This window comes from Brassica napus, chromosome C9 (assembly GCF_020379485.1).
Source record: "Brassica napus cultivar Da-Ae chromosome C9, Da-Ae, whole genome shotgun sequence".
In the NCBI taxonomy this organism is placed as follows: domain Eukaryota; kingdom Viridiplantae; phylum Streptophyta; class Magnoliopsida; order Brassicales; family Brassicaceae; genus Brassica; species Brassica napus.
The window spans coordinates 64,073,298-64,086,016 of NC_063452.1; the positions used below are offsets into that span (position 1 = coordinate 64,073,298).

General features: G+C 36.1%; 2 protein-coding genes and 1 pseudogene across 2 annotated transcripts; 1 reads left to right on the plus strand and 2 right to left on the minus strand.

Annotated features, from left to right (window-relative positions):
- The first annotated feature begins 811 nt into the window (after window positions 1-811).
- On the plus strand, window positions 812-2,538 carry LOC106425288 (ras-related protein RABC2a). The gene is made up of 6 exons (XM_013866022.3): window positions 812-1,157; window positions 1,453-1,521; window positions 1,601-1,666; window positions 1,763-1,884; window positions 1,968-2,096; window positions 2,184-2,538. The coding sequence occupies exons 1-6, from the start codon at window positions 1,022-1,024 to the stop codon at window positions 2,292-2,294; spliced, it is 633 nt and encodes a 210-aa protein (XP_013721476.1). The 5' UTR covers window positions 812-1,021; the 3' UTR covers window positions 2,295-2,538.
- A 275-nt stretch (window positions 2,539-2,813) lies between these two features.
- Window positions 2,814-3,879, minus strand: LOC106425279 (zinc finger protein ZAT5-like). Its single transcript, XM_013866013.3, has one exon. It carries the CDS (start codon window positions 3,714-3,716, stop codon window positions 2,919-2,921), a length of 798 nt encoding a protein of 265 aa, XP_013721467.2. The 5' UTR covers window positions 3,717-3,879; the 3' UTR covers window positions 2,814-2,918.
- Window positions 3,880-7,860: 3,981 nt separating this feature from the next.
- On the minus strand, window positions 7,861-8,800 carry LOC106414879 (annotated as a pseudogene).
- Between the last annotated feature and the right edge of the window lie 3,919 nt (window positions 8,801-12,719).

The window sequence follows — 12,719 nt, forward strand, 5'->3', positions numbered from 1 at the left end:
ACATGAGATTCGCATTTTTTTTTTAATTAAAAAATGAGAAATTCTTGGGCATTCACCAACCAATAGTGTTTGAGTATTTGATATTTGATATCTTTTAAAAAAGAAAACAAAATTGAATTTCCAAATAAGATTATATTTTTAAAATAAAACAATAAAAAATACATAAAAATAGTTACAAAAAATAAATAAATAAGTATTGTTAAACCGTTAGCAAAATACTAAATCCTATACCCTAAATCCTAAACTTTAAACCCTAAATTATAAACCTTAAATCTAGGATAAACCGTAACCCATTGGAAAATTTTAAACCCTAAATCATACATTAAAAACTAAATCTTAATAACACTAAACCCTAATCACTAAACCCTAAACCCTAATCACTAAACCCTAAACCCTGAACCCATGGATAAATCGTAAACTCTAAATCAAAAATATTTAAAATTAAACCCTAAAGTTTATGATTTATCCAAGGGTTCAGAGTTTACCCCAGGGTTTAGGGTTTAGTGATTAGGATTTAGGGTTTAGTGTTAATAAAATTTAGTTTTTAATGTATGATTTAGGTTTTAAGATTTTCCAACGGTTTAGAGTTTATCCAAAGTTTAAGGTTTAACGTTTAGGGTTTAGTATTTAGGGTATAGGGTTTAGTATTTTGCTGAAGACTTAACAATATTAATTTATTTATTTTTTTGTAACTATTTTTATGTATTTTTATTGTTTTACTTTAAAAATATAATCTAATTTGGATATTTTATTTTATTTCCTTTTCTAAAAGATATCAAATATCAAATACTCAAACACTATTGGATGGTGAACCTAGAGGTTCAATCTAGGGGCTGAACCCAAGAATTTCTCTTAAAAAATCGCCTTTTTATTAAGTTGTTGAATAAGTTGGATTTGATTTGATCTTCTCGTGGGTTTCTTCTCCTACCTTGTTCTTTCTTTCCCCTCGTAAGGTTTCTTACAGATCGAGCAAGTATCTAAGTGGGGTTTTGTGATTGAAAGTTTGTTCTTTTAGAGAAGAATGGGGTCGTCTTCAGGGCAAAGCGGATACGATCTGTCGTTTAAGATATTGTTGATCGGAGATTCTGGTGTTGGTAAAAGCAGTTTGCTTGTCAGCTTCATTTCCACCTCCGTTGAAGATCTCGCTCCGACAATTGGTAACTAGTTTTTGTCTTTGTCTCTCTTTGATTCTCAACCGAGAAAATGTGTTACCTTTATGTGTTGTTTGATCAAACAGTAGTTAGTTTCCATTATATGAAGGAGCTTGAATTTTTAAATAATCATTTATCTGCTTTGTGTTGATTCTTCTCTGTTTGATGATCCTAATAATCTGTCTGAAGAATGAGTTCTTGGTTGGTCTCTTAGTTTGGTTTGGTGTATGTTAATTGTGTTGTGTCTGAACCCTACTTGTTTATAATTTGTTGATATTAACCTAATTATTACCTTAATTAGGTGTTGATTTCAAGATCAAACAGTTGACAGTAGGAGGCAAAAGACTGAAACTCACAATCTGGGACACAGGTGGGAGATTCTTTCCTTAAAAGTTTATTTATGGAAACTAATGGTTCTTATATAACATTCTTGGTTTTTGTTCTTGTAGCTGGACAGGAACGGTTTAGAACACTGACGAGCTCTTACTACAGAGGCGCCCAAGGAATCATACTCGGTAATGTCCATCATTCATATCAATCAGTTACATTAGTCTAAAGAGATCTATCTCCATGTTTGTAATCTGTTTTAGTTGTTTCTTGGTGAATGTCAGTGTATGATGTGACGAGAAGAGAGACATTTACAAACTTAGTAGATGTGTGGGGCAAGGAGATTGAGCTTTATTCCACTAACCAAGATTGCGTTAGGATGCTCGTTGGCAACAAAGTTGATAGAGTGAGTTAGCAACCACAAACTACACAACCCCTTGTTCTCTCTCGGTTTGGTTGTCTTGATGAAATGTGTATGATTGGTTACAGGAATCTGAGAGAGGAGTAAGCAGAGAAGAAGGGATCGCTCTAGCGAAAGAACTCAAGTGCATGTTTCTTGAGTGTAGTGCTAGAACTCGACAAAACGTAGAGCAGTGTTTCGAAGAGCTGGCTTTGAAGGTAAAAGATCATAAACAGGTTTAGATTTAAAAAGAGAAGGGGTTTATATATAACAAGTTACACATGAATGTTTTGTGAATGAGACAGATAATGGAGGTACCTAGTCTTTTGGAAGAAGGATCAAGTGCTGTCAAGAGAAACATCTTGAAGCAGAAAACAGAACACCAGACTACTTCTCAAGCTGGATGTTGCAGCTAATGAGACCAATCTATGTTCATACAAAAAACCCGAATGGTTCTTTTGTGTATTACAAACTCAAACTGATTCTTCTCTCTGAGGTTGCCTCTCTTGTGTGTAATATAATGATTAGTGTCTCTGTAAATGTGTGAGATTCATGTTGTTCATCTTTTGCTTTCTGGAATGAGATTTGTAATAAAATCATATAATAGTGTGAATAAACCCCTATCAAATGTTTCTTCAAATAAACTGTTAAGCAAGTTTATTATATACACATTACAACAGTTTGATTTTTCATAAGTTCAAAGGTTAACTCTTTGCTGTTGGGACAGCCTGAAAAAAGAAGGTCATGCGTCACTATACGCAAGCGAAGTGACTTTATATGAAAGTCATCGTCACATGCTTCTTCCACTCTTCAAGTAACAAACCTCATCAGCATCTTTAATCATTCTCCCAAAGTCAAGTATTACATATATTAATATATTATATACTTTTATATTTCGATGATCGTTAGAAATGTGCTAATTATCAAGCAATGAGTAAAGAATAAAATAATTTGAAGTTAAATTCAATCAATGTCAAATTACATGAATCAATATTTAGATAACATATCAAGGTTAAAGAGTTATTACAAGAACTACTTGATCAATGATGACAATCAATTAAAGAATTGGACGCGGTCGTGAAGAGAATAATCTGATCTTTGGACGCAAACACGAACTTGGATTCATCTTCTGGCGCTGGAAGATTCAGATCCAACTCCAGAAAGTTCTTTGGCCGTATAGATTCTTGATGATGACTTGAAGTAGCGTTTGCGTTTACTATTAAACCTCTATGTCTCCTCATATGACCACCTAAGGCTTGTCCTGATGAAAACTCGGCCTTGCAGATCGAACATTCATGTGTTTTTTCCGGTTTCTTGCTACCATCACTGCTAGTTACTTGCAGAGAAAGAAAGCTTCCTTTGGCCGTTTCAACCGCAGACGCTGATGAAGATTTCTTCTCGTGGCATTTGAGAACGTTTTCTCCGAGTTTGGGCTTCTTATGGCTAGCTCTGTGCCCTCCTAGCGCTTGAAACGAGTGGAAGCTTTTGTCACACGTTTGGCACTGGTAAACACCCTCTAGCCCTAAACCTAGAGAAGCTACTGGTTTCTTCTTGCACAAGAAATCAATTTTGTGCGTCGACGAATGATCTCCACTGCCATTTGCTTTGTGTCCTTGTGACAATAACATCAGACAGTTCGCCATGTCTTGGTCTTCCTCCGTAGCTCCCTGGAACTCGACTTCACCAGCTCCTTCTTCTCTTGCCTCCAGTGATGGTTCCTCGCTGCAAACGCCAGACACTGCTTCTGCGTTCATATGAGGAGACGCAGATCGCTGACGTTTGGTGCGTTTGCCTTTGACGAGGAGTACTAGACGAGTCTCCTCATGAACACTTGTCATGATCGTCCCTTTTTTTATCTGGCTGTTTCAAGCACACAAGAGAGATGTATTTAAGGAGAGAAGTATCAAAGAGTGTTTGGTGGGCTTTGTTTATATGTAAGTTTGTGATTATATTTGTTTATATACAGATTACTATTGTAGAGAAAGTATATATGTAATGAAGGGTAAGAGAAAGGATGAGAAAAGAAGCACCCCCCCCCCCCCCCCCCAAATAACTTTTGGTGTAGGATTCCTTTCTGGAAGTTTTGGTTTGCAAGCCTGGAACAACCACTTGTTTCTCTCCTCTTGTTTTTCTATTATTTAAATTAATTTTCTCTTTATTTGGTTAAGTTTGTTATGCTTGTCTTATGGAACAATTTTGAATTCAGTTGGTATTTGTTAACACTTATGAAAACTTCTCCATTTTATCCTTATAATTATAATATATTGGGTACTACTAGCTAATAACAAACATTTGGATGCATAATTTTTTTGATGAATAAATTAAATCTACTTGAAGTAGTGACACAAGCATGGTTTACTTATACATTTGCATGTATAGTTTATTAGACCTTTTTTTCTTGTTTAGTGTTCTATAATAATTTGAGTGGACAAATTTCAAAAAGTGTTAAAAGTGTTCAAAAAAAAAAAATTAGGAAAGAAAAAATAAATTGTATTAGTTTTCTATATATATCAAGACATTTTGTTGCTTCATTTGTTATGCATTCTAAGTATGCTTGTACAATTTTTTGAAACATTTATGTTTTATAATTTATACTCCATCTTTAGTGGTTTGTCCACAAATACAACATTCAACACACAACATATAGCAACAACAGTACATCAACTCAATTCCATCAACATACCAAAATAAATTACATTTAAGCTTTTTTTGAATAAATTATACTTGAAGTAATGACATAAGCATGATTTAAAAGAACATCTTTGGTTCTGAGAGATCGTGTGTCTTCGCTTGAACAAAATATAACCAAATCCCCAAATGTGCATATCCAAACAATTCATCAGAGAAATAGATTCATCTCACGGTCACGCAACGTTGATCACATGTACCACAATGTCGTCAGCTTCCGCAAACTCTATGTGATCTGTAGGGTAATTATATCTAAGCTTTGAATCCAAATGTGATATATATCCCACTAAAATGCATATAAGCCTTTAACTTTGAAACACAATTCCACATATAATACATGTATCGTAATTCTACTAATTATTGTGAATATATTGTACATTGAACTTAACTAACTCATTAATTAATTAAGTTAATTAATTAGAAAGTAAAAGGTTATCGAATTTTGAGACCGAGCAGTTGAGCCAACCCACAATTATACACACAATTAAGAATCATGATCATAGTTATTAAATTATAATGATATATGTTAAAACGAGTTACATAGGCGTTGATTGGGGGAAGTTGTAGAAACTGATACCCACTTACATTTTACAGCCTTTTTTGAAACAATGTTTTAATTCTTAAACTTGAATCTATAGCGACAGTGATATAAAAAGAAGTAGGTTCTAGAAATAAGTTTTTTGAAGAGTTTTTTCATTTAGTTTTTAGGAAAACTTATATAGCAAATCTATACTATTAAAGCAGGATCCTATTGTCATAATTACCTTAGGGGCATGTTTCCTTCACTAACATTGCATGTTTCATTAAGGGCAATTAAGTAATATTAATAACAAATCTATATTGGGTCATTATTTTTGGATCCAGCCCAAATCAAATCTCTCTTGGGCCATTTGGGCCTATTAAAAAATCAGATTCAATTCTCACCTTTTTTTTTTCTTTGGACCATTGAGTCCAAGTTCAAATAATTTTTTTTCATCTATTCTTAATTATTATTTTTTTCTTTTCTTAATATAATTTAAGCATTCATAAAAATAATTGAATTTTTTTATTGAAAAGTATAAATCTTTATTAAAAGTATATAATTTTTTAATTAAAATATTAACCCCATAATAAAATTAATTTATCAGAGTTATACCAACTTAATTCATTAAAAAAATAAAGTTTAATTTTTTTTAACATAAATAGTCATTTAAAATGAAATACGATAAATAAAAATAAAATTTTTAAGTCTTTTATAAAATAAAACACAAATATATGAAAATGTGACATTTACTAAATATTTGTCAATTAAAAAAAAAAACAAAAATAAACCCGCGCTTTGAAAGCGCGGGTCAAAATCTAATTTTTCTTTAAGCCAAAACCAAAGTTCTAAATCTTAGAGCAAAACTCATAAAGCCATAACTTCAACCAATCAACCTATAATATCGCTCTTCCTATGTTTGGGCCTCTTTCTAAGGTAATATTGTTTTGTTGTCACTCAATTAATTGATCAACCCATTATTAACATGTGATGAAGTAACCTCTTTATCTTAGTTTTTAATTTCAATTAGTTATATTGTCCTATGAGATCTTGTAGTATATCAATAACTTGGTGGCAACTATCTATAAATTTGGGGGGAAAATTCATCATTCACTAATTTTTTAACCAAAGTGTTAACAAATTAGTCTTTGAAATTATTAGTTTTTTTGCATAAAAAACTATTCTAACTTCGAAGTTATAAAGTTAACTTTAACGGGGAGGAGTGATTTATACCGATATTGTTAGCGGTTAATTGGTGACTGAATACTAGAAAAAAATTTATGACAAAGTCTAAACATTTCAAAATTAATCTAAAAATGATGAGTTCATTAGAGATGGATTGATATCCAACTTTTACTCATCCAACTCCACACAATTAGTTGTCCACAGCTCTATTATTCATTGATAATATATAATAGATTACTAATAAGAATATTTTTGAGTGTATTGTAGAGGTAGTATCACAATTTTATAATCACATTTAAGTCTTGACGTCGGGGATTGTGTGTGTGAGAGACATAAAAAGAAAGGAATTGTTTAGAGAATTGCTTGGCCACCAAAAGAAGTAGCCATTACTTGCCAACTAGCTAGCTATAGCTTCACTACTCACCCCAAGCAAGGCATATACTCTTTTGATCATCAGCATAATCAATTAATCATCGATCATTCATCATCTTAACAAAAAAATCAATTTTTAAAAAATATAAAACTTTTGCGAAAGACTTTTCACAAACCGTTATGGAGTCGTTGCAAGAATCATCTAGAGGTTAGGGTAGAAAGAGAGAGAGATCATCTAATCAAAACATAAGTAAATTACGACTAGAAATAGCTCACAAGTCGCAACAAAATTAAAAATATTATCATGTGTAAGTAAATGCTTACATACAAATGTGATTTTTTTTTGACGACATACAAATGTGATTAGTAAACGAAACATGATTACCTTATATAAAAATACATTTCGTATGATTTGCTCTCGTGATTTGTGAAGAAGTTATCGTACATGAGAGTGACAGAAACACAAATAAAATCATGCAAGCGAGAGAGACGTTACCATTTTCTATACATCTCACTCTCTTATGACATCAATAGTATTGGTAGTGCCTGTTAGCACTAATTAATTAATACTGCGAAAATTACAAAACGACATTGCCAAATATTTGTCAAAAAAGATATTGCCAAATATCTTCAAAAATATCTTGATAAGCTCCATTAGAAAAAAACCATTATATCTTAATTTCATCAATCATGTCTGGTGAACGTGGTGCATCGTGATTAATGGATAAAATGATTTTAACTAACTAATGTGGACATCACCACCCGAATGATTTGACATTGATAAATAAGAAAACGAAAGTATAATGCGCACTAGGCAATGCCATTTTTGGATAACTATTTCATGTGGTAATCAACTATAATGTCAGTATGTCACAGATCAATAAATCCTTCTATTTACAGTGCCCGACTCATAAAGTATTGGATATGACTCAAACAAGAGATTTTTTAGAAAGTAAATAAATTAAAGCCATGAAGAATGAAGATGACCAAGTCTTTATCGCTCTTATACTGCTTATGGTACTGATTGTGGCTACGACTATTAGACCACCCTAATGGCCGCGAAGATAGCCGGAGAAGAAGTCGACACTGATGTGAATAACCACCACAGCATTCCAAGAGAGTCATGGGATAATAGTGTTAATACTCCATGACCACATCATTGCGTAGATGTTTATAATATAATGTTATGATCTTTTTCTCTTTTTTCAGCTGTAACATATTCCTTTTCGTTTAATCTATAGAACCATAGACAACGTTAGCCTCCAACCTTGAAAACCCTCAAAAAGATTGAGACAAGCAACGTAAGTGAATTACGTACCCGTTTTGTCTTAAAAGCTTCGTGTATGAATCACTCTGAGAAGACTTTTCCTTTAGGTTCCGCCTTCATTGATCCGCAGAACATCAATACTATTGATCACACCACTGAATGGTAGTTCACGACTACTTGAGCCCCCCCCCCACACAAGTCGTCTCGATGATGATGATCCCGTCCAGTCAAACACATAATCAAACTCAAAACCCTGACGAATAAAAAGCTCGCGGAATAGTCTCTTCAAGTACGCATAATCCGGCTTATCATCAAACCTAAGCGAGCGGCAATGACCACAGTAAGATGCAAACTCTGTCGGATAACCACTGCACAACTCTTCGACGGAAGTAGAACCCTTCTTTACCAAAATCTTTTCGCGTTTGAGTCCCTTACGGGAGACTTCCTCTAAGGAAGTACATAAAGACATAACCAAGCGACTCCATATCATCTCTCCGACTTTGCTCGATCCCTAAGTGAGTGTTCACGCTCACATAACTCGGAGTCCCAATAAAACTTCTATTCTCCCTATACGGTATATGTCTATGCGTCGAGCCGTCTCTATACTTCTTAGCTAACCCAAAGTCTATGATGTAGACTTGATCAGCACGCCTAGGCTTTAAATCGCGGTGAAGATACGACTTGGAGTGTACGAACTCGAGACGGTTTATCATTGTAGAAGCCGGAAAACCGGACTGACATAAACGATAGAATAAAAAACGATGTTAAGGAAATAAACGAATGTAAAAAACGAATACAAGAACGATAAGAAATCGTATTCGCAAAGAGACATGGAGTCGAGATATGATCTCTTTCCTTAACTCAAAATATTCGCTCCGTTAGTGAGACGGGACTGTACGAATATATAGTCCCAGGATACAACCATGGCAGACGAATCACGCCTCACTCGTGATCGCCCTATCGAACTATAAACTCTACGAAACACTCTCTAGACTTACGTTGAGGGATCTGGTGATTTTTTGTTGCGTAAAAACTTAAAGAAAAATGAAGGAGGAGACGAGTTTTTAAAGAAGAGAAGACGAGCCATTTTCCGTAACTAATGCCGCACGTGCGCACGTTGGCGGAAATCTCGCGAGGATCTCGGAGGCGAGGCGTTACGAAACTTCCTCCGCAAGATCTTTTCTCGTTTAAACTTATCGTCAAGAAGAGAGACAGCGTGTTGTTTTTTAAACGAACTAGATGTTGTTTAAAATAAAATGCATGTCGTTTTTCGGGAATTAAATGGCAAAACGTTGAGCTTAACTTGGTCCAAAAAGAATATTCTTAGACCAAGACCGAGCCGAGCCGAGCCGAGCCGGCCGGACGGCGGCGGGCGCGCGCGCGTGGGGAGCTCTCTCTTCCTCTGAGCTGTTTAACCTCTCATGTCATGAAGACATATATATACTCCTCAAAATCAACTCTCACAACCAATGTGGGATGTTGTTAACTTCATTTCATTAAAGCCAACAAGGCTTTTTATAAGAACCCATATGCCCATTTGTTTTCACATTTTGCCATATATTATTTGAGCCACTAGGCTAAATAATTAGGCCCAACAATCATTTGATCGGCTAGCATGAAAACTGTTTTTAAAGTGAATCTCTTGTCGCAGTGACTAAAAAGATGTTCGAGGCTCGGACCGAACAAATCCACCACTAGAACATTGTACTGGTCCATTTCGACACCGTACCATCTCATGTTTGGAATCATCCGCCGGATCCTCCGCTTGTAGGTGTAGAATGCCGTATATTTTGGACTCGTGTGACAACTGTGGAGGAGGAGATTTTACGCTTTTCGAGCTTTATAGCGACCTCTTCGTTGGTTTGTGTATTGATTCCAAGGTATATCTCTCCGAACGAGCCGCTTCCGATTTTACGTCCGAGCCGGTACTTTCTCCCGATACGAAGTTCCATTGACTAGTGTACAAACCCTACAAACCCTAGCTCCGGTCCTGAAGCCTATTGTAGCTCCTGGCTGTTGGTAAAATATATGTTAGTTTTTACTTTCTCTATTATAAAATGTAAATTTTCCAAATCAAATAATAGGAATAAGCACTACAAAAATGACCGGAGTATATATATCAGTTTTTGTGAATTCACCGTAGCCTAATCGTTAAATTTTAAAGGATTCTACATCTAGATCTGGGGTTCGAATCCCAAGCTATGCAATTTGCATACTATGGGAATTCAAGGTTTCAATTCTCAGAGAAAGCGATTTATTAAACAATTATACAGATTACGGAAGAAAGGCTTACAAAGAATCTTCAACATGATGCAAGTAAATCCGGTCAGAATCTTCATAAGATGGCTCATATAATGCAGTTAGCCAGATAGTATTGTTGGTTGTCGAATCATCTATGTGTAATATCATAAATATAATAATAATAAATCAGCGTTAAAAAATCATTCGGCCGAAGTTATAAAAAAGGAAGAAAATGTTTTAATAACTTAGAGAGGTGGAGAGACTAGCTGCAGCGCGCGTTTAGCTCCAGAGCGCACTCCCCTCCCGAGCTGCGCTACCACACGAACCGCGCTCCGCCACCCGAGCCGCGCCCGAGCCGCCGCCCGAGCCGCCGAGCTGCCGCTGCCGCCCGAGCTGCTGCCTGAGCTGCCGCCTGAGCTGAGCCCCGAGCTCCCCCCTGAGCCGCGCTCCCCCCGATTTGCGCTCCGCCCCCCGAGCCCCCGAGCCGCGCTCCCCCGAGCCGCGCTCCCCTGAGAGCGCTCCCCCAAGCCGCGCTCCCCCGAGCCGCGCTCCCCCACGCGCCCCGAGCCGCGCTCCCCCGAGCCGCGCTCCCCCCGAGCCGCGCTCCCCCCGAGCCGCGCTCCCCCCGAGCCGTTTATACACATTATTACATGTTTAATTGACCTTTATTCGTTGAAGATATCGAAACCGTAAAAGAAAATACAAACTAAACTGTAATTATTGTGGACGATTACACAACTTTATGTTAAAAAGTCGTTTATACACATTATTACATGTTTCCAGGATATCAGTTCTGTTCATCTTAAAGGAGTAAGAAGTGAAAACTAGTTTGGGCCTGGCCACAAACTTGTGTTTTAATTAATGAAGTTATTCTGATGTTCAAAAAAAAGTGAAAACTAGTAGAAGTTGGGCCTTTGAGTTTAAACTTCTTTTTTTTTTGGTTAAAAATTGTGTTAGGCCGAATAAATGTAAGGTTGAATTAGGTGATCGGAGTGGTTCAGTGGCCATAAGAAAATGCAATAAGGTCAAATTATATCAATCTTGTTATGAAATAACTTATAATTTATAGTATTGAGAAATTTAAATAAGAGTAGAATTTAATACCCGTATGAAGCAAATAACACTACTATGAGTGAGAAAGTTTATTATAAGTAAGAAGAAGAAGATGTAATGGTTCTTTTCTTATAAACTCTTGTTCTTGTTTTTTGGTGTACAAAAGAGTGAGATGAGTGATGGTATTTATAGTGAACAACAATGCATAAAATATCAAAGATGGTGCTTGATTTGGTAAATGAGTGGGTGATCATAGTGCTTGATGAGTAGATGATCATAGTGCTTGAGTTGGTAAAGGGGTGGAGGATCATTTCAAAGTTTATCTTATAACACTCCCCCTTGATCATCCATCTTGTATTAAATTAAGTTTCGTAACACTCCCCTTGGGGACCGGTGTCACTCTCCGCTCTCGCTTAACGTCTTTGTTGCCTCGTTAAAAACCTTTCTAGGAAAACCCAATGGGAAAAACCATAGTTAGGTAAAAAGAGTACAACTACGTATGCTCCCCCTCGATTGAGCAGTCATAGATCCTTCTGATGACGCATTCCAATGTTATGGACATGTTTTATGAATACCGAAGTAGGAAGTGCTTTTGTGAAGAGGTCGGCTGCATTGTCGCATGATCGGACATATCTTACTTCAATCTCTTTCTTCTTCTCGAGCTCTTGGGTGTATGAGAAGAACTTTGGATGTATATGTTTTGTTCTATCACTTTTGATATATCCTTCCTTCGTTTGAGCAACACATGCTGCATTGTCTTCATATAGAATAGTTGGCCCCGTACTTTTGTCAATCCCACTACTTGAACAAATGTGTTGGCTTATTGATCTTAGCCATACACATTCTTTACTTGCTTCATGGAGTGCGATGATCTCAGCATGATTTGAAGAGGTAGCCACAAGCGTTTGTTTCTGAGAACGCCAAGATATAGCAGTGCCTCCGATCGTAAAAACATATCCTGTTTGCGATCGGGCTTTGTGTGGATCTGAAAGATATCCTGCATCTGCAAAACCAACCATTTGACCATTTGAATCTTTAGGGTAAAATAAGCCTAAATCAATAGTCCCTTGTAAGTAACGAAAGACATGTTTAATTCCATTCCAATGTCTTCGTGTTGGAGATGAGCTAAATCTTGCTAGAAGATTAACAGCGAATGATATATCAGGCCGTGTACAATTTGCAAGGTACATCAACGCTCCAATTGCACTTAGATATGGTACTTCCGGACCAAGTATCTCTTCTTTTTCCTCAGGTGGTCGAAATGGATCACTTTCAATGTTAAGTGATCTAACGACCATCGGGGTGCTAAGAGGAGTTGATTTATCCATGTTAAATCGTTTCAACACTCTTTTAGTGTATGTGGATTGATGCACAAATATACCATTTTGTGAATGTTCTATTTGTAGGCCAAGACAATACTGTGTCTGTCCAAGATCTTTCATCTCAAATTCTCCTTTGAGATAGTCTGATGCCTTTTGTATTTCTTTTTGAGTTCCAATAATATTTAGATCATCA

Bases quoted from the DNA above. Each gene is read 5' to 3' on its own strand.
- LOC106425288 (XM_013866022.3), top strand. From the start codon at position 1,022: ATGGGGTCGTCTTCAGGGCAAAGCGGATACGATCTGTCGTTTAAGATA. The intron at 1,522-1,600 runs GTGGGAGATTCT...TTGTTCTTGTAG, and splicing joins ACTCACAATCTGGGACACAG to CTGGACAGGAACGGTTTAGA. The intron at 2,097-2,183 runs GTAAAAGATCAT...TGAATGAGACAG, and splicing joins TCGAAGAGCTGGCTTTGAAG to ATAATGGAGGTACCTAGTCT.
- LOC106425279 (XM_013866013.3), bottom strand. From the start codon at position 3,716: ATGACAAGTGTTCATGAGGAGACTCGTCTAGTACTCCTCGTCAAAGGC.